Below are 19,940 nucleotides of genomic sequence, written 5' to 3' on the forward strand. Positions count from 1 at the left end.
AACTACACATCAAGCTGTTGATCACTACCTATTGAGCCCGACAATCTAGTCAGCTTTCTATCCACCTTATAGTCCATTCATCCAATCCATACTTTTTTAACTTGCTGGCAAGAATACTGTCGGAGACCGTATCAAAAGCTTGCTAAACTCAAGATATATCACGTCCACCACTTTCCCCATATCCACAGAGCCAGTTATCTAATCATAAAGGCAATCAGATTGGTCAGGCATGACTTGCCCTTGGTGAATCCATGTTAACTGTTCCTCATCACCTTTCTCTCCTCCAAGTGCTTGAAAATGGATTCCTTGAGGACCTGCTCCATGATTTTTCCAGGGACTGAGGTGAGGGTGATCGGACTGTAGTTCCCCGGATTCTCCTTCTTCCCTTTTTTAAAGATGGGCACCATATTTGCCTTTTTCCAATCGTCCGGGACCTCCCCCGATCACCATGAGTTTTCAAAGATAATGGCCAATGGCTCTGCAATCACATCCCTTAGCACCCTCGGATGCATTAGATCCGGCCCCATGGATGGCTCAGCTTTTCTAAATAGTCCTTAATCTGTTCTTTCACCACTGAGGGCTGCTCACCATCTCCCCATACTGTGCTGCCGAGTGCAGCAGTCTGGGAGCTGACCCTGTCTGTGAAGACCAAGGCAAAAAAAGCATTTAGTACTTCAGCTGTTTCCACGTCATCTGTCACTAAGGATCCCACCCTTTCCCTGACCTTCTTTTTGTTGTTAACATACCTGTAGAAACCCTTCTTGTTACCCTTCACATTCCTTGCTAGCTGCAACGCCAATTGTGCTTTGGCCTTCCTGATTACACCACTGCATGCTCGAGCAATATTTTTATACTCCTCCCTAATCATCTGTCCAAGTTTCCACATCTTGTAAGCTTCCGTTTTGTGCTTAAGCTCACCGAAGATTTCTCTGTTAAGCCAAGCTGGTCGCCTGCCATATTTGCTGTTCATTCTACACATTGGGATGGTTTGTGCCTGCGTCCTCAATTAAGCTTCTTTCAAATACAGCCAGCTCTCCTGGACTCCTTTCCCCCTCATATTAGCCTCCCAGGGGATCCTGCCCATCAGTTCCCTGAGGGATTCAATGTCTGCTTTTCTGAAGTCCAGGGTTCATATTCTGCTGCTCTCCTTTCTTCTTTTTGTCAGGATCCTGAATTCAACTGTCTCATGGTCACAGTTGCCCAGGTTGCCACCCACTTCTACTTCCCCTATCAATTCTTCCCTGATTGTGAGCAGCAGGTCAAGAGGAGCAGGAGCCCTAGTTGGTTCCTCCAGCACTTGCACCAGGAAGTTATCCTCAACAATACCGTATCTAATACTTAGATACAGTGGGTGAGGTAATATCTTTTATTGGACCAACCTCACCCACCCTGTCTCTCTAATATCCCGAGACTGACATAGCTACAACAACACTGCATACAACAATTATAACACTTAGAGCTGTTATGCATTTTATAACTTCAGTATACTGAACAAACTAATTAACCCTCTCTGATGGGTCTTGAGGTATCTAGGACTGTGAGTCACCTTTTTACCTCCTGCCTCTACCAAGAGGGAATCTTGCCTGTGGCAGATTGTTGTTAGCTCCCTGATACCATCAGCCTGTCAGCCACTCAAACACTCTGTTCTGGCCTATGCCAGCCCCAATGTTGCCTTGCAAGTTAACAAGAGGTGCACCCCAGTCCCTGAGTCCCCTTGAACCTGAGTTCCCCTGTGATATCCAGCCCTTGACACTGGCTACATCAAGGAATCCAGATCCCTTGATCCCAAAGAAACAGTGTACCCCAGTTTACCAGGTGAACCTTAAATCACCACTTGTATATAATACACAGCACTTATAATAAAACTAAAGAAGGTTTAAGTAAGAATGGTGGTTCCATTAGAAACAAGAGAGAGTGATGGAAATAAATGGTTACTATAAAATGAAATAATAAAACGTGATCTAGGGCTTACACTTATTAATAGTTACCTTTCTTAGCTAATAAGGTAGGTTTCCTCTCCAAAGTTCAGTCTCTTGCCAAGGGGGCTGGTTTCACAGGAACTAGGATCAAATCTTTCATTTGACCACTCAACAAGATGTCGCCTCACTCAGTAAATGGATGAAGAGTGTCTTTCTCCACACTGTTATATATGATTCAGTCTTTTGTCTTTATTCACAGACCAGTTGATCCCCTCTCTGTTATGGTATGCCTTTCCCCTCCAAGTGGTTTTGGTTGTTTGTAGTTGTCTTTGCTGGTTTTCCATTGACTGTTCTGGGATCAGGCAAGAATAGACAATTGAACAGTGCACTACATCACCGGCTGACCTGAGAGGGGTGGTAACTGCCTCCCACTTGAATCATTACTGAGACATACAATTTGCTGGTGACTAACTTGTACTTCAAGTCATAATAAGGTATAGTTTTCAATATAGTTACATTATTGCTGAAATATTATCCATACATACATCTCACAATGATTATGAGTATTGATAAGTTACAATCTTTCAGTACCTGTCATGGATAAATACCATGGTGTTTAGATATAGTAGTGTATTAGGTATAGTGAGTTGTCGGCTCTGAGACAGGAGTTGCTTGGAAAGAGCAGTGAACCCTTAGCCTCACAAGAGCCTGATTTTAGAGTTAGAAAAGTGAGGAAGAGAAGTTAAGTAATTTGCCAAAGTTCACATGGAGCAAGAGTTATACACAGAGCTGAGATTAGTATACCCGAGATCCTGGTTTCTAATCCTGCTGTTCAGAGGGACCACTAGTCCATCCTATCTTTCACAGGGACAGACCAGATAGACTATTCCAAATACAAAAAATCTTTCCATTGTTTCTATCGCTATAGCCCTTGTCCACCCACCAGTCTTGCTTGCTGGGGATGGAAACAATGTGAGGGAAATGCCATACATTGACATTTGTAGAATTCCCACATCCTTTGCTTGTAAAACACAATATAGATGTAAAGTAGTATAAAAACAAAAAGGGAGAACAGCTGTGCTGCCATTCATCACCACTTCATTAATTAAGTCAACTTCATTCCTGATACCACTAGGCCTGGTCTACCCACAGTTTTTGTACTGGTATAACTATGTCAGTCAGGGGTCTGATATTTTTCATACTAGAATATTATAACTATACCAGTACAACCCCTATATGGACAGAGTTATGCCAGTAAAAAGCTGCTTTATGACAGTATCGTTTATTTCCCTTCCTGTACGGGAATAAAGTATACTGATATAAGCATATTTATACTGGTATAACTGTATCCACTGAAAGTTGTACCAGTATAGTTAAAACGGTACAACTTTTGTGTGTAGACAAGGCTGCTAACTTTTTAACACTGTTCCCATTTCTGCTATTCTGTTATTCATGCTCCCTGATCAGGATCTCTGCAGTGTGTAGCTGATTAGGGTAGGCCACAAAGGATCAGCCTTTCGTTTTATTAACAATATATTGCATAGCTATATATATAATGTTACTACTGCCTCGGACAGCTTTAATCTATTTCTTTGCTGTGTGGTTTTCTAATTAGATAGGAGGGAGGATGCACAGAGCAGGTGTTTTTTGTTTTTTAATCTGGACAAGCCTTCATTTTTATTTATTGTTTTTATTTGTGCATATCATCTGTATTGTGCCTATTATAGTCCTGCGGGTCCATAACCCTTTCCCCTCCAAGTGGTTTTGGTTGTTTGTAGTTGTCTTTGCTGGTTTTCCATTTACTGTTCCCATTTTCCAGTACTTTTTTTGTTTTTCAGCTTCACATATAGCCATTGTCCCTTCTGGGGAGCTGAGGGAGGCAGCCATGGTGGACTGGGACAGATGCACTGAGTGGTGCTCCCTATCCTGCTCCTTAATTTTTCATAAGATTAGGAAATTTTCCAGCCCATTTGTTTTCCCAATTACATAGCAGGGGTTAGAGATAATGGAGGTCTGCAAGTTTATGGAAGCCCAGTAGGTCAGGAGGGGACTAGAGAGGAGGAGATGATATTGAGCAGTGGTGGAGAGAAGAAAAAGTGAGAGTAATAACAATGCAGAGCTGAAAATCCAGAGCATGAGAACACAAGCCACGGTGAATAAGGGAGGGGGTGAGAAGAGCAAAGTAGCACATGTGTGATAGGAGAAAGAATCAGTGGCAGTAGTAGTTTACAAAGGTGACAAGAAATGAATACAAAAATAACAGAGGAAATGAAATACTGTAATGAGTTAAAACTGGCATGACTAACTCATTAGTGGCAATAAATGGCAGGATGGCATGAATAATAGAAGACGGTAAATGGGAACCACATTTTTAAAATAGAAGAATTAATAAAGTGATATAAAGAAATGGAATTGACTTAATAAAGTGATAACAAATCATAAATATGTATCAATAACTGTATGCTGGAGAGCTTGTCCTGCTCCTTTGGGACTGATCCCCAAGGTTTAAGAAGAGCTCAGTGCTATCCACATCTTGAGGGATTCACTCACTAACTTGCGTTTGGGCCCTTTCTCCGTTAAAGTCAGTCTCCTGTTGTTCGTGTTTAAACTGCATGATGTTAGGTAATCCTGTGTTTTGAAATATGACATTCTATTTGACAGTAGCCAAATAAAATGGATGGTAGAGCCAGTGTAGAGTCTTGAGAAAGAAATACATGAAAACAATTTTTGGGGGTGGAGGAAGGGACTGAAAGCTAACTCTCCAGACACAAGCATACATGGGCTGGAGAAGTTAAGAAAAGGGATTATAGTTGAGTACAGTCCAGAGTATGTGGTTACTAAGCAACAGGACTTTAAACTCGGTGTAGAAAGACAGCACATTGACACACCTCCTTTTCTCTCTTTCTAAGGAGGCAGTTTGCATTTGCATCTTTTTACTAGCAAAAGAAGTTCTGTTCTTCAAGGAAAGGCTTCTTTCAGGGTATGTTATGCTTTTTTCTTCATTCAATTCTTATATTTATGCCAAGAAAGGGAGATGTCCTTTATGTGTTTATTGTACGAGGGAAATGGAGGGGGAATAGGCAATGAACAGTCTACATTCAACTCTGAAGTGGAGTATCAATGTATTTATCAAATGTACTTCTGTTGCTAATTTCATTCATTCAGTTGCATGTTTATGAGATTTTAGTACTTCTCTTCCAAGCTTAGGGCCCAAACTTGCAGCCCTTACTCACATGTAAACCCACTGAAACTAGTGGAACTATTCACATGAGTAAAGGCTTCAGCATCAGCCCCGAAGATTGGAGATGTCTGACAAAGTAAAAGTAGATGTCTGACAAAGAAAGCAGCTTACTATACCAGAGAAAGTGTCTTTTATATACTCATTCTGAGAGAGAGAGAGATTCTCTCATCACCCCATTTCTGAACATAGAGAAGGGAGGTGGGTCCTACACTTTGCCACTAGATTCTCCTTAACTAAAATAATCAGTAATATTAATTATGAGAGTTACAGATATTGTTAAAGATATCTGAGTTTGTAGCATGAGCAAAATAAATGTCTCTTTTTATTCTGAAAGTTCCCTTTCAAAATTTGTATTTAAAACAGAAAAAAAAAATATGCAATCAAAGTTAAAAGTGACACGATTGACAGAAGCCAAGAAACTCAGACTTAATCCTGGCAGCCTGTTTTCCTAAGTCCTGGCCATTGGCACATACCTTTTTCACCAAGCCACAATTTACGTGCAGCCTGTCAGCATGAATTCTGAATTTCCTTTCTTGTATCAGTTTTGTCATAATCTTAATGTCATTTTGAGGCCAGATTTTCAAAGAGCTTGAGTGTATCTGTGAAAATTCATGTTCCCCTATCTTGCTGCAAAAACCATAAGTTGGAGTGCACCGACTGTCATTTGTACACACAAACCGGGGCACATCTACGTGCATGTTCAAATGCAGATCTTTGTGTATTCAACAGGTCAACTCTTTTGCAGTTGCACCCTCCCTTGCATTTCATTTAAGAACAATTGTTTTTAAAAGGTGATAAGATTAATGTTACATAACTGAAAAAAAATAATTTCCAGTCTATTGTATAGATCTACACTTTTAAAATTCCCAGATGGTTTACTTGATAAATAGTTATTTCAGTATATCTACATCTCCACACAAACATGTTTTAGGCCCTGCTCCTATAAAGTGCTCCATGCAGTCAGACCCCTGCCGCCAAGCAGAGACCCATTGACTTTGTATGGCTGCAGGCGTCTACCTGTGTGGAGCTCCTTCCAGGATCAAGGCCTTAGACTTGAAACAATATTTCCTGAATACATATTTAAGATACCTGTTATATATCTGTGAAAAAGGCATAATAAAAACCCTATTTGGTGAAGTTTGCTTGTGTACACACAGGGTGATAGTCACTTCTCAAAATGACACTGGCTGCCATTTTTACATTTTTATCCACATAGTAAACCAAAGAAAAGTCATTACAGATAATACGCCACAAGAAGTTGCTGAAGCTAGTGTGGAGCAATACGAACATGAATGTGTCAAAAATTGATAAACTGAATTTTTTTGAACTTCATATAATTTTTAACACAGCTAAAACATTTTAAAAATTAATTATGCAACATTTTGTTGCTGTTCCTAAGGCGGTGGTTTCTATGTTAACTGGATAGGATTTTCAGCGTCTCGCAATGAAAACAATAATGTTACCTTAATCATATTGCAGAAAATACTAATACTTTTCATTCCCACTTTCTGTTGGCATAATCACATTCTCATCCTTCTAGGAACAAAGGGAGAAAATGCCGCTGCCGGTAACCCTGGAGCCAGGACCCATATATTTCTTTGACCAGGTATTTCCTTTCATCTTTAGCACAGTATTGTTTCTTTTCCCCCCAGCATTTACATGTTTAATCCAAAATATATATTTTGTTTTAGCTGAAATCTAGAACAAAAGAACGGGGCAAGAAACTACCAGGAGAACTAGCCACTGATTTCAATTCACTCACCACAAATTCTCATCCCACGGGCTTTATTCCCAGGTAAGGGAGTTCATATGATGCTGGTGGCAATACATGTGATTCAGTTTCCACCAATTAGTAGTTGAGAAGAAAATTTTCAAAGGCAGAAATGGGTGTAAAACACCCAACTTCCCTGGATTCCCATTTGTGCCTTTGAGAAATCTCCCTTTGAGTTTGTTTCAATATGATTAATTGTTTTTAACTTAAAAACAATCTAAAAAAACTGCCAGTAATGGCCAATGATAACCTAAAATTTACTTAAAGTAAAAAGAAAATGAGTTTGCACCTAAAATCTTTAATGGTTACAATTCAGCTCTGCAAATTTAGGAAACGTTCTCCTAAGTACCCCAGAGAAACACACTATATGATGATTGCAAGCTCTTCAGGGAAGAGACTGTTTCTTACTCCAGCTTTACACAGTAGCTAGCAGCAAGTGGCCACAGGCTTGGCTGGGATATTCAGGCACTACCATAATACAAATAGCAGATAATAATGACGACAAAAATATTCCTGCCCTATGGACCTTACAATGACATTGAGAAGCAGCGTGGAATGATGGATAGTTCACAGCAGTGGTTCTCAACCAGGGCTTCGGGGCCCCCTGGGGGAGGGGGGACCGGGAGCAGGTTTCAGGGGGTCTGACTTGCTGGGGCCCAGAGCCTAAAGACAGAGTCCCACTGCATGGGGCTGAAGCCTGGGGCCCTGAACCCTGCCACCTGAGGCTGAAGCAGGAGTCTGAACAACTTAGCTTCACAGTGCCCCCTCTGGCATGGGGCCCTGGGCAATTTCCCAGCTTGCTACCCCTTAACGCCAGTCCTGGCTTTTATATTTAGAAAACCAGTTATTGTGGCACAGGTGGGCCGTGGAGATTTATAGCATGTTTGGGGAGGCCTCCAAAAGAAACAGGTTGAGAACCCCTGGTTTAGAGGACTGAAACCTAGGAACCCCTAAATTCTAATTCCTGGTTCTGTGATTAATTTCCTATGTGACCGTGAACAAGTCCTTTAACTTCTCTGTGTCTCAGTTCCCCAATCTGTAAAATGGAAACAGCACTGACCTGAATTGTAGGGGTATTGTTCACATAGGTGCCTACTTTCTGACGTTTGCGGGGGGGGGTTCCCCCAGCTCCATCCCACCCCACCCCTTCTCCCAAGGCCCCAACCCCACCCTGCCTCTTCCTCTTCCCTTCTGGGAGGGAGAGGGAGGAAGTGATCGGCAGGTGGGAGGTGCTGGGGGTAGGGGGAGGTGTTGATAAGAAGAATGCCGGTGGATGCTCAGCACCCACCATTTCTTTTATGTGGGTGCTCCAGGGCTGGAGCACGCTGGAGTCAGTACCTATGATTGTTCAGATTAATGACCTAGCGCTAGGTCTTGTAACCGGATCTATGTGAGTTGTCACTGGCAACCCACTGAAGTGACTGGGGTGTCACTTCCACAGGTCCAGTTGCAGGATCTGGCCCTACATGTGTGCATGGCTCTTTTTGTAAATATAAAGCACTATGGTAATGCACATAATAAATAATAAAAATACATGGTACAATTTGCTAAATATAATGATTATCTTTAGTCAGTGTCAAGCTATCAGAAGGATTATTTTAAATCATTCCTTACCATCCTGGATGCAACATGCAGGAGGTGACAGGAGCACTTTCAAAGTGTACTTTTATTATGGTGTGCGTCCATTAGGTCAAACCAGTATAATGTGGTGCCCCTTGATGGGATAGCTACTGATCTCATAAAACAAACAGATTTCTGCTCTGACTACTCATGACCTGGGAGACCTCCAAGGAAAGCCCAGGTGTTACAGGAAGTGGGGTAGATGATTCAACAGGTGGCCCTTTCCCTCCAAGTGATTATTGAGCGATGCTCCGCTATTTATTTCTAAAAGGTGAAATCACTACCAATTTGCTGATGCTTAAACAAGTACAGATGCTTCCTTAATTTGCATGGCACTATCTGAATTTCATAAAGTCTCATCTGCTGTCTGATTCACTAGGAGGCAATAAATATCAGCATGGTTCCTTAGGGGAGAGGTGTAAATATTTTGAAAGATGTGAATTAGTTTTTGCTGGTGGATTCTTTAGGCAAGGTGCATCACATAAATATTTGTTTTGATTTTTAAAACTGATATTTTTCCTGCAGAGAGATGGACACACCTGCCTGGAGAACCCTATTAGTTGGCACAAATTAATGGGAAATCTCCAGCATTAGCATGCTAATGAGCTCCTTATCAGTTTAGTGCGCCTTTACAAGTCACTTTATACCTTGTAAGTGATTTATGAAATTCTTTTTGAATGATGCTTCACTGCCTTGCTACAGATCTCAGTAGTGGCCATTAACTTTATGGCACTCCAGACCCCCTTGGAATTATTGGCTATAAGCGGTAAGGTTGCAAGAGTTAAAGGTGAATTGGAAAGAAATAAAATGGTCATATGCCTTTTAAAAAATACTTCTTTATTAAATATAAAGTTACAAAAGGTTGGATAGGGATGGTAATTTCAAAAAGACGGGGTAGATGGCTAATTGGTTTTAGCATTGGAAATTCGGGTTTTGTCGGTCCTGGAAGACTCTATGGTGAACAGAGAACTAGTGAAATGTTGACATCACAAGAGTCACGAGAGTAAAAGTTGAGCAACGGAGAGGGAAAGAGATTTTTAGTCAGAGGATACATTTTTCAGAAACACCAAAGTGACTTAGGAGGCTATTTGCTTTCAGTGAGACTGAAGCTCTTTAGCACCTAAGTCATTTTTGAAAAAGGGATTCAGGTTCCAAAATCACTTTGGTAGTGCTGACAATTTTACCCAGGTTGTTTAAGGCCTTGGCAAACATGTACGCTCACGATTAGCTTTAAGTATGTGAGACATTCCCATTGAAACTAATCATGCTTGAAATTAAGCACCTGCAAAAGTTTGCAGGACTGGGTTTAAAACCTTCTTTGTTAATACCTATTCTGAATAAAAGACATCTTTGGTAAAGATTGAACACCTCCACCCCTTCAACTAAGGTGTGAGAGTTCAAAACAAGTATGCTCCAATACCTCCCACAACCAGGGAAGAGCAGAATTGATATTTCTCATACATATTTCTAAAGTGAAAAAAACAAACAACCTGTGAAGCCCTCTTTGGACATCCAAAGCCCAGTTTAATGGAAGTCACCCTTAAAAAGCAGAACCTTGAACTTATTTGATATTAATTTTATTTATGAGAGAGGAAATCGTTTACGAAAACAATGACCGTGTTGTGTCATTATTAAGAGGGGCAGACATAGTTGTTGTAAGTGAATTTATTTTAAGTGATCCAAAGCATACTGAAGTCTATAGAAAGTCTTTCAGCTGCTGCTATAGCTGTGTTAAGTTTCACCATACAGCCTTGTCAGTGTTTCAGCTTGACCTAGAAGCACCGCTTCTGGGGGTGACAAATTAGCGCAGTGTCCATATCGATTCAATCATTGGCCTGTCTGCTGAGGCTGTAGGCAGGAATGTTCGCTTCAAGGTGGACATCTTTCTGCTGTATATACTCCCTGGTTATATTATTTAACAAAAATAATTGTTACTTAAAAGGTATAATATCTTTTCCCCAGCCTGGTCAAATGCAGGAATCCTGGTTGTACAGCAGAACATGTGGAAGGAAATGAAGACAGTTTCTTAAAAGATGATACAGCAAGAAGAGAGAAATATCCATTTCTGCCTCAGATATCTGGCTCTTCCCTATGCAAAACTAGCAGTGAAGTTCCCAGCTCAAAGCCCTCTCAAATGCCTTCAATCCTTCCAGCAGATGAAGAAATACAGCCGAGCCTGTTGGATGAATATAAGTACATGGCTCCCACCATCTTACATGAACTTGGAGAAATATTGCAGCTCTTTGCTAGCTATGACATTATTTTCCCTCAGGGAATTGTAAATCTCCTGAACGACAGCTGGAAGGAGCTCACTGAAGGTGCTGATTACAGTAAAAGGCACCAGCAGTCCCTGAGGTACAAAAGCATAAGATCAGGGAAAGGCCAAGCATCAGAAGATTGTGACAAGATGGCACCGGGGTCTGAATATATGGATCATGAAATGACTCAATGTGCAAAAAGTCAGTGCAAGAAGAGTGTTTTACCTGCGGATTGTGCAAAGGAAAAAAGGAATCCTGAAATGGCACCAAATAAGCCTGTAGGAGACAAAGGCAAGTAGAATGTGCAACTGTGTTTTGCTCTAATATTTAGGTTAGAGAAGGTGGCCACACTGGCGCAGCTAGAAAAAAGAAAATTCTTCATGTTAGGCTAGAGTGCCTGTTGGCTGTGCAGGGATGTGTTATGACTCACTGAGAAATATTGCTTTAGAACATTGCGAAATAGCCTTGCGGCTAAAGTTAGAGGTACAAACACTTAGTGTAACAATGACAGCGAAACTAGGCAATGTTTCAAACCATTCATCAAAGCACTTACTGTTTCCCATTTCAAGGTGAGTGAAACAGCAATGAAATATTGGGCCAAGAAAGTTCATCGGTATCACAATAATTAGTGCCGAGCCATTGGTCTTGGACAAGTCTTGTTCAGCTCTTTGTATAAAATTGCAGTCTTTCTGCTTAAAAGAGAAAATCTTTTTTAAGAAATTGGCTTGCCCCATGTTTACAAGCACTCTGTTTCCCTTTTCCTCTTGTTTAGCTCCTGTTACACAACATGATATCCACTTACCTGTCACAATCAGTTTCTCACTGTCATCTAAACTGTCTGAGGAAAGAGGTAAGGTGCTCTGCATACAGAAGGCTAAAATCCCACAGTGAGTAGATATTTTTGGAGGAAACTGTACACCTGTATCTTTGGTGTTAAGTGTTTGTGACAAGCTGGTCAGAACAGCAGTAAAACAGGCAAGGGATTCTGCATGCTTGAATTGAGTTAAAGCCCCGGTGTGGGTGAGGTTTGTTATAGAAGAACAGAAAATTTCTGCTCTCCTACAAAACATTAAACAGAAGGCTTGTCACAGCCATTGACACTGCCTCAGATCAAACCCTCACTTCCACTGTCATACAAATCAAGACCCAACAAGCCACCTAGATCACACTCTGCCCTAGCTCCATGCCTGCAGGTTTAGATACCCAAACCCTCCACAATAAGTTGCCCACTGCCAATGAGACTCATCAGCCTTCCTTTGAGAAGCACTTGCAGATCCACTTATCTCTGTTGGCAGAAAGCAGGACAGTTCACTGTTTTGGGACGAGTTTTTAACCCTCTTTCTGCTAAAACCTGCCTGGTCCTTTACGCGTTCCATAACTTTTTCACTTAAGGGGATCTGTAATGCACTGACTTTAATGTAAATCACAGTAATTTTATGGCCCAATAGCATAATCTGAAGTGAAGCCCTGTTTTACTTTGTATTACTCATTAGACTTCTTTAAAAATGTTGCTCTGTAAAAAAGTGTCATTTTACCCACTTTCTTCCCCTCACCTCCTGTGGAGTTCATCTGGTGGCTTCTTGACAGTGACTCTCTGCATGTGATCCTTACCTTCTGCACTGGGCGAGGCTGAACGAACCAGCTGCAGAGGCTGCACGCTCAGCCTCTAGGACAGGGAGGATCCATAAATATCTATGTTGTGGGGTGGGAAGAATGGGCCCCACTATCCTTTTCCGAAAAGCCCAGAGTCACTAGATATTCTGGCATCACGCATCGTGAACATAAAGGAGTCATCATGATGAGCCAGCAAGGGTTGCACCACCATGGAGTGGCATCCATTTCTGTTATTATGCTCTGGGGGTTAATGAATTGCTGGGTGCACAGAAAGGGCACTTGGTTCCTTGCATAGATAAGCAGCCCACTTACCCAACATTCGCAATGATCTCTGGATCGTCTGCCATCTTGATCGCACACCCCTTCAGCACTTAATATATTGTTCTGAAAACAGTATCTACTGTGGATTTCCCAACCCCATACTAATGCCCAACCAATCAGTAGCTGTCTGGGGTAACCAGCTTCCTCAGGGCAGTCACTACCCTTTTCTGTGGGGAAAGGAACTTCCATTTAGCTGGTCTGTTGCTGCAAGTTTAAGTTCTGCAGCCATCGTTGCTAGAGTACCCCAAACCATTTAATCTCACCATCCAGTGCCTGTAGTTCTGACCCAAAAGCAGCTGTCACCTGGCTAACTTCACCGTGAAGTGGTACACAGAATCAGGGCAGCTGAACTTTGCCAATGAATTCCATCTGTTGCTGGGCTCATTGTCTGGCTGTCTGTAGCTACATACACCTTCCATCACCTCTCCTGGGCCTTCTGGGGCTCTCGGCTATGATTTTACTAGGAGCGCCAGAAGAAAATTGTCTGACCAAACAAAGATTAAACTCTGACCATTCTTCCTGTTCCTGAGAAAATGCTATGGAAATGGCTGAGCGCCTCAGGGAGTTGTGTGTGTTTTATCTCTTCTCTCACAATCCCTTGAGCTCTAATAAGGCCCTTTGCAACTACACCCACAAACTAATGCTGCAAGGAGCTGAGCTGGGAACTGTGCAATAGAGACACAAAGAACAGTGCAGCTGTAGTGGTGGACACCAGATAGAAATGTATCCAAAAAAGAAAAGTAGTATAGAGACTGCCTCGTTGCTGTTCATAGCACTGCACACTACTGATTCAATGGCGTAGATGTGGCTTAGTTCTCCAATGACTTTTTCTAGCTAAAGCTTGGGGTATTGTCTAAGGACTCAACTGGGTGCTGCATCCAGCCCATCTGAGCAGCAGTGCCAGGCTGCTCAGGCTGTGGGGAAAATGAAAGGTGACTGATAAACTTCAGAGGGTTTGGAGTTCAGATAAAGTGCTGAACTGAAGCTTATCTGACTTGTCCAGTCCTTTGAGGCCCTCAGTCTCTATAGATATCTTTGTTCTTTGTTTTTCAACTAAAGGAGTTTGGAAGGCACTTTCCTGCCTACTAACATGGTATTCTGCAAAGTAAATACGCTGATTGAGAACATAAACAACTCCTGAGACGTAATCATTTTTTAAAATAATGTCAGTGAGCCTTACATGGTTATTGCTGAATGCCTTAGAATAGGAATGACGCTTAAATGCAACTCTGTCCTTTGCTATATCTAATTCTGAGCTCTTGTGTTGTTTCTTAAGGTTGGAGTTTCCTGCATTCTGACTCTAAGTCTGAAGATCTTGAATGGAAAGTGCCTTTTGCCTGGGCGGTGGAGAGACTACGACAAGCTCAGATACAAATGTATCAAGCAGGGGTTTCTGTGTCCCTTTATTCATACTGGGGATTAATATATATAGCAATAGTATTAGAAAGTGAAATGATGGGAGATGTTTCAAACAATCTCAACTGAGAGCATTATTTCTCTGAAAATTCTGAGAAACCAACTGAAACTTCACTATTCCTATAAAGGAGTAATCCACTTTTATTTTAATGTTCATCTTCTAATAACAATAACTCCTTCAGCAGAGGCATTTCTTGGGCATTAATGACAGGTCAGGATTCATCTTTTCAGATTATCACTAATCTCCAGCAGCAGTCCTGACAACTTGTTTAGATACATTTTACAATCTTGACTTTTAAATACCACTCTGGGTTTCCACAGCTGTGCCATAAACTCAAGCCTGCTGTCCTTAATCAGGGCCTCAGAAGAACTGCAGGATTATATCCCAAGGGCTGGATTCTCTGGTTCAGCTAGGCCTCTTTGTTTTGCTTACACTTGACACTTCTGTGTTTTACACAGCACAAAGTGTCCTTAAACCCCTGGAGATTCCAGCAGAGTGTTTTTGCTGTTCAGGGGGAATCTTTGCTGGCATAGAACTTGTAGCCTTCTCCTATATCAGCCATCTCCCAATGGCCAGCGTAAAATGGAAGCTGTGAGGTTACAGGGTGGACTGGGAACAGGAGGTATCTGAGCTCTGTTCTGCCCTTCTGCTCCAATTTACATCACGACTGCTGGGTGGCCCTGAGTCAGGGAGCTGCAACTAGCTTCCTGTAGCTGCCACATTTAGACACAGTGGAGAATTGGGGTCTAAATGTTTTAAATAGTAGGTACTAGTTTTATAAGCCAGGCCAGATTTAATGACGAGTTAAGATAATTACTAAATATAAATACTAATTGTTTATAAAACAAACAATTAACTGCTAAAAAAAAGCAGTTAACGAAGGTGTGTGTGTGTGTGTAAATCTGTAACTACAGCACAGTTTCAGTATCTGTTATATATTTTAATATTCCACTCACAATTCAGTATATTGACTATTGTCATATATTATACATCTTTAGATTGAATAAGGCTTGTATATCTTAGATAAAATGATTATTAAGACTAGGTTTATGGGGTTTTAGCAACTAGTGTATGTAATAATTATAATAAATGCTAGGGATTTTAAATTTAAGTGTTTTACAAACACTAATTAATCCTCATGTTGTCATTAAAAGGTTTGTTGTCACTGTTTTATGGATGGGGAAACTGAGGCAAAATTCAAATGACTTACCCAAGCCCCTTCGCGAGTTGGTGTAAAAGCAAAGATTAGAATTTGCTTCTAGTGCTGCACTCAGGTCACTAGACCAATAGCTATAGACCAATCTCCAATAACTATATTTTATATGTTTGCAAAAATGCAAAGTATGAGTTTTCATATTTAATGTTACTCTTATAGGTCTCCTATATATTGATACTTAAGTGATATGTGCAGCTATACTTGTTTATGGTGCAGCTGGTAGAGGGTCTACCCCTTGAGTGCCCCCACCCCCTTGCGAAGTGGGGCCAGCTGACCTGTCCATCTGGCTGCGAAGAGCAACTATGTATGCTGCTCTTCAGCAAACAGGACGGTCTCCCGCACCTGCAGGGCAAAGCATTCCCTTCCATAGGAGCTGAACATGGTTCCTCTGTAGGGTTTGCAGACCCTACTGGCCCATCAACTTGGAACTGAAATCCTGATCCCCATGTTGCAATACATTGTGCTCTCACCAGATTTCTGGCCAAGTGCTATAGCACTTGATGTAATGTTATTGAATGTTTATACTTAGCCTGATCAGCAAAAAGTAATACTGAGCCCTGTTTTGTTACATAACTTTAAATGTAAGAAAACTTGGTTTGGAGACAAGAATACTCCTTAGATGTCTACTAGCTAATGTTTTGGTACCTCTTTTGTAGTGCCTTTCCTTCTTAATGACTTTATTTGTGTAAAGCTTTTGAGATAACATGCTCATTTTAAGATCTTCTCCAAGTGTAATATATAAAAACAACACAAAGATTAGTAAAATAATGTCAAAAGTCTGATTTAAAAGAATGTGGGCTGAAGGCTGGTAGGACTAAAATTTATATCTACTCATTCTGGTTTAGTTTACCCACCCACCCTGGCTGTGATTATCTGCTCTGCTCTTGTGATCAGTTAGAATATTGAAATATACAGAAATCTTGTCAAAAACAAAGAGTACCATTTTTTATTGTTCTTGGTCACAAGATTAAAGTAAGCAAGTAGAGTGAAAGCTAAAATAAGAAGTACATGGAAACTCAACACTGATTTAGTGACTAACAGGCAAGAATGGGGGTCAGGAGATCTGGGAACAGATCCTCAGCAGGGGTAAATTGTCATATCTCCCTTGAGGTCAATGGATCTATGACAATTTATCCCAGCTGAGGATCTGCTCCCTGGCTTCTTTCTAATTCCCTCTCTGCCAACGGCCTGTATGTGATCTTGTGTAAGTAATCTGAGCTCTCTGTCTTTCCCGTATGTGAAATGGGTTTAATAATTAGCTTGTGAGGCTTAATTCATTCAAGTTGGGAAGCTCCTTAGATGGTAGACTACTTAGAAATGCAAAGTATTACTATTAACTGTAAAGAAATCTATCACCCTGGGTTGAAGGGGGAGCTGGGAATCTGGCATTTTATCTTGACCCCACCTACATCTGGCCGGGTTGACAAATTCTTCTGCATCGGAAGGGGGACATAGGAAGGGAAAAGGAAAAAAATAGGGCACATTTTTCTGATACTATAGGTTAGTATTGGAGAAATATAGAAGCAAATCCTATAGCTGTTACTCTGGACAAACATTTTTATATTAGTGGAAGTTTTGCCTGGGTAAGGCTGGTGGGATTTAGCCCTCTGAGAAATTATCATTATTAGAGGTCTGATTTTTTTTTCTCCCGTCTAAACAGAAACGATCAGATATCTAAGCTGAAAGAAGCAGGATTTGACCGACCAGTCATTCTCCGGCATTATGGTGATACTGTTAAAGAAAATATTTCTAAGAAATTTAAGAAGCGGACCTGCAGGACCTTATTTGAGCTGTTGAATGGAAAACCCCAAACACCAGCAATCAAGCAGGCAGACCCAGCATTACGAAAACTACATTATGGGCTGATGGATGGCTCATCTTTGATTTAATATCCTTTAAGTTCATACAGTACAAGTGAGTTATAGCAATGGTTAGAGGGTTTGGAACGGGTTTCAAAAGGCAATACACAAGGATTCAGAAGTTGTTTAGTTGAAGCGTTAAATCATAGGTAAATTTAAAAGAGCAAGACATCATCATTTTGTTTATCTGCTTCTTGGCCTGCACTGAAATAGTAACAGTGATGTGTACAATAACAGAGTCACACCTGGATGGATCAAGTGGACATCTGCCTTGGTGGGCTGGTCCTGGGCCCTCCCATTCCTTCTCCCCACCAAAAACGTGAGCACTATTACCAATGTGGTGAGCTGCTTCTGGACTCTGGGCCCTAATACCTCACTCACTCCTCCCCTGAGTACATGGATTCTACTGCCTGAGTGATCATTGAGGAGGGGTGAGAGGAAGGTCCTGGACCTCTGGTTACATGGAGGTCATGACGAGAGGGAGGGAATATTCACTTGTTAATGATTAGAAGGCAGCCTGCCTGGTGCTGTGTAGCATGAGACCAAAACTCAAAGACTTCCCTTCCCATTTCCCCAGGCCATCAGACCTGGACGTTCACCAGCCAGCCATAAGCCTCTGGGATGGTGAGAGAGATGGAGGAACAGAGGAGCCTACCTCCTTCTCCTAGCTCAGAGTTGGACAGGCTGGAGCAATCCTTTTTACTCACAGCTGCTGATATTCAACTGACTGGTCAATGGGGGGATAAGATGAGGGAAGAGAAACAGGTTGGAGCTCCAAAGTGGGTCTTCTCCTGCCCATCCTTCCCACCTCTTGATGTGGGTGAAGGAGAGGCCTTAAGGCTATGGCACACAAAAGGGTTTGCCTGGTGACTAGTCGAGGAAAGGTCCCTTTTTATGCAGGGGGTTCCGTGTCTTGTTCATGCTGCTGGTGGGGGCGGCTGAGTGTTGGACAAATGCCACTAAGTTCTGAACCGGACTGAATGCTATTTGAGCTGCTAATCAATAACAGGGAGGAGGGCAGGCTGTTGGGGGAGAGTTAAGGAGGAAGAAAGCAGATGTGTGAATGGATCTATAGCTGGAATCAATGGATAGTGCTCCAAATTTTGAGACGCCAAAAAAGGGGGAAGGAAAGTTTCTGAGTAGGGAGCCTAATGGCCTTAACTTTTTCTGTTGCTCTGGTCTGAGGAGAAAACATTGTTCTTCACAGTTACCAGCCAATCCACCTAAACCATCAGGGAAATGTTTTAAAAACTTGCCCCTTTCTCTGTACTGTGTGCATGGGGCGTAGGTAAAACTATAACTCAAAGAAATGTTTCAGAGTAACAGCCGTGTTAGTCTGTATTCGCAAAAAGAAAAGGAGTACTTGTGGCACCTTAGAGACTAACCAATTTATTAGAGCATAAGCTTTCGTGAGCTACAGCTCACTTCCTCAGATGCATATCGTGGAAACTGCAGCAGGCTTTATATATACACAGAGAATATGAAACAATATCTATTCCCACCCCACTGTCCTGCTGGTAATAGCTTAAGAAATGTGTGGCTGTAGGTGAGTTATACCCCATAGGGGGATAAGGCGGAAAAGGTGGATAAAGTATGAGTAGATAAAGGGGCTATAGCCGAGACTGGGATGAGAGTTTTGGACGAAAGGGGCTCAGATAATCAGGTTTTTATTGTAGCTGGGACTCTGTCTGCTTTTTCTGACTACTGTGGAGGTTGGTTGGTTTTAGATGATCACAGGGCAGGAGATCAGAAGCCTTGTCTTCACACACTTTCCTATGTTCATTAGCAACAAATGAAAGGAAATTTAATAGCAAAGGCTTTTCCCCCTCTCCATCATTTTGGGCTGCCATTGCCCTTGTCCCCGTTTTTATAGCTGTACCAGCTGCATGGTTTTCTAATCAGTCAGAGATGTGCTATGAGCAATAGAGCTCTTTTACACCACCAACTCAGAGACATGGAGAATATCCCCTCAGAGGGGCTGCTTTCCACGTATACAAGGCGTACTATTGCTTCCCTCTCCAGGTCTCCCACAGGGTGATTCGAGTCAATAAACCATATGAATAGTAGTAGTGAATTGCTCAGTGAAAATAAATTAATCCTCCAGGCGATACAATGGAATTCATGAAAATGTAATCCTATGAACATGAAGAGATAGAGCTTTACCAATTATACTTTGGGGGCTAGATTGTGATTTTAGGTAGAGCTAAGGGGCGGTGCAAAGCCACCCGGTCCCTGCAGAAGCCCCAAGAGGCATTTTGCATCAGAAACTGAGTCACAAGTCCTCCCTTGTTTCCTTATTGCTCGTGGGACGGTAGTAGTTTAACACTGGCCTCTACCAACCGTAAATTTTCACCCACCCTCTGCTGGCTCAGGCAGCAGGGTGGAGTTTTGAGTCAAGGCTCCACCCATTCTCCACCGCTCCTTGCGCCCTCCCTCTGGGGAAGGGATAAACAGACAAGCAGCCCCACTTACTCCTACTGAACCCAAGATCCAGACAGCCCAAGATCTATAAGGAGGGTGGGGTTTTTAGCCTCTCTTACTCCCAGGCATATAACCCAAGTCACAACTGAGGCCAGAGTTGCATTATCAGCCAAAAGTAAAACTCGTTGACTGTACCTTCAGCTATCCTTCTGGGCATCCTGCAGTCTGCCAAAGCTATTCCGATCTCCCAGGTGGTGGTGTGTACACCAATATATTCACTGCC

The 19,940-nt window shown here is 41.9% G+C and overlaps 2 protein-coding genes across 3 annotated transcripts in view; both read left to right on the plus strand.

Annotated features, from left to right (window-relative positions):
- The first annotated feature begins 2,353 nt into the window (after positions 1–2,353).
- Positions 2,354–17,266, plus strand: LOC140909160 (uncharacterized). The gene is made up of 8 exons (XM_073337858.1): positions 2,354–2,413; positions 4,829–4,899; positions 6,701–6,766; positions 6,852–6,955; positions 10,514–11,100; positions 11,582–11,659; positions 14,021–14,120; positions 17,038–17,266. Exons 3-8 carry the CDS (start codon positions 6,716–6,718, stop codon positions 17,264–17,266), a joined length of 1,149 nt encoding a protein of 382 aa, XP_073193959.1. The 5' UTR covers positions 2,354–2,413; positions 4,829–4,899; positions 6,701–6,715.
- The window catches only part of LOC140905017 (uncharacterized protein C3orf20 homolog), a 64,913-nt gene continuing 60,524 nt past the window's right edge, over positions 15,552–19,940 (plus strand). For both annotated transcript variants that reach the window (XR_012156711.1, XM_073327513.1), the window contains exon 1: positions 15,552–17,291. The gene's annotated coding sequence lies outside the window, so the exon portion shown is untranslated. The remainder of the gene's footprint in view (positions 17,292–19,940) is intronic.

The sequence above is a fragment of the Lepidochelys kempii genome, chromosome 1, assembly GCF_965140265.1.
Source record: "Lepidochelys kempii isolate rLepKem1 chromosome 1, rLepKem1.hap2, whole genome shotgun sequence".
Classification (NCBI taxonomy): Eukaryota; Metazoa; Chordata; order Testudines; family Cheloniidae; genus Lepidochelys; species Lepidochelys kempii.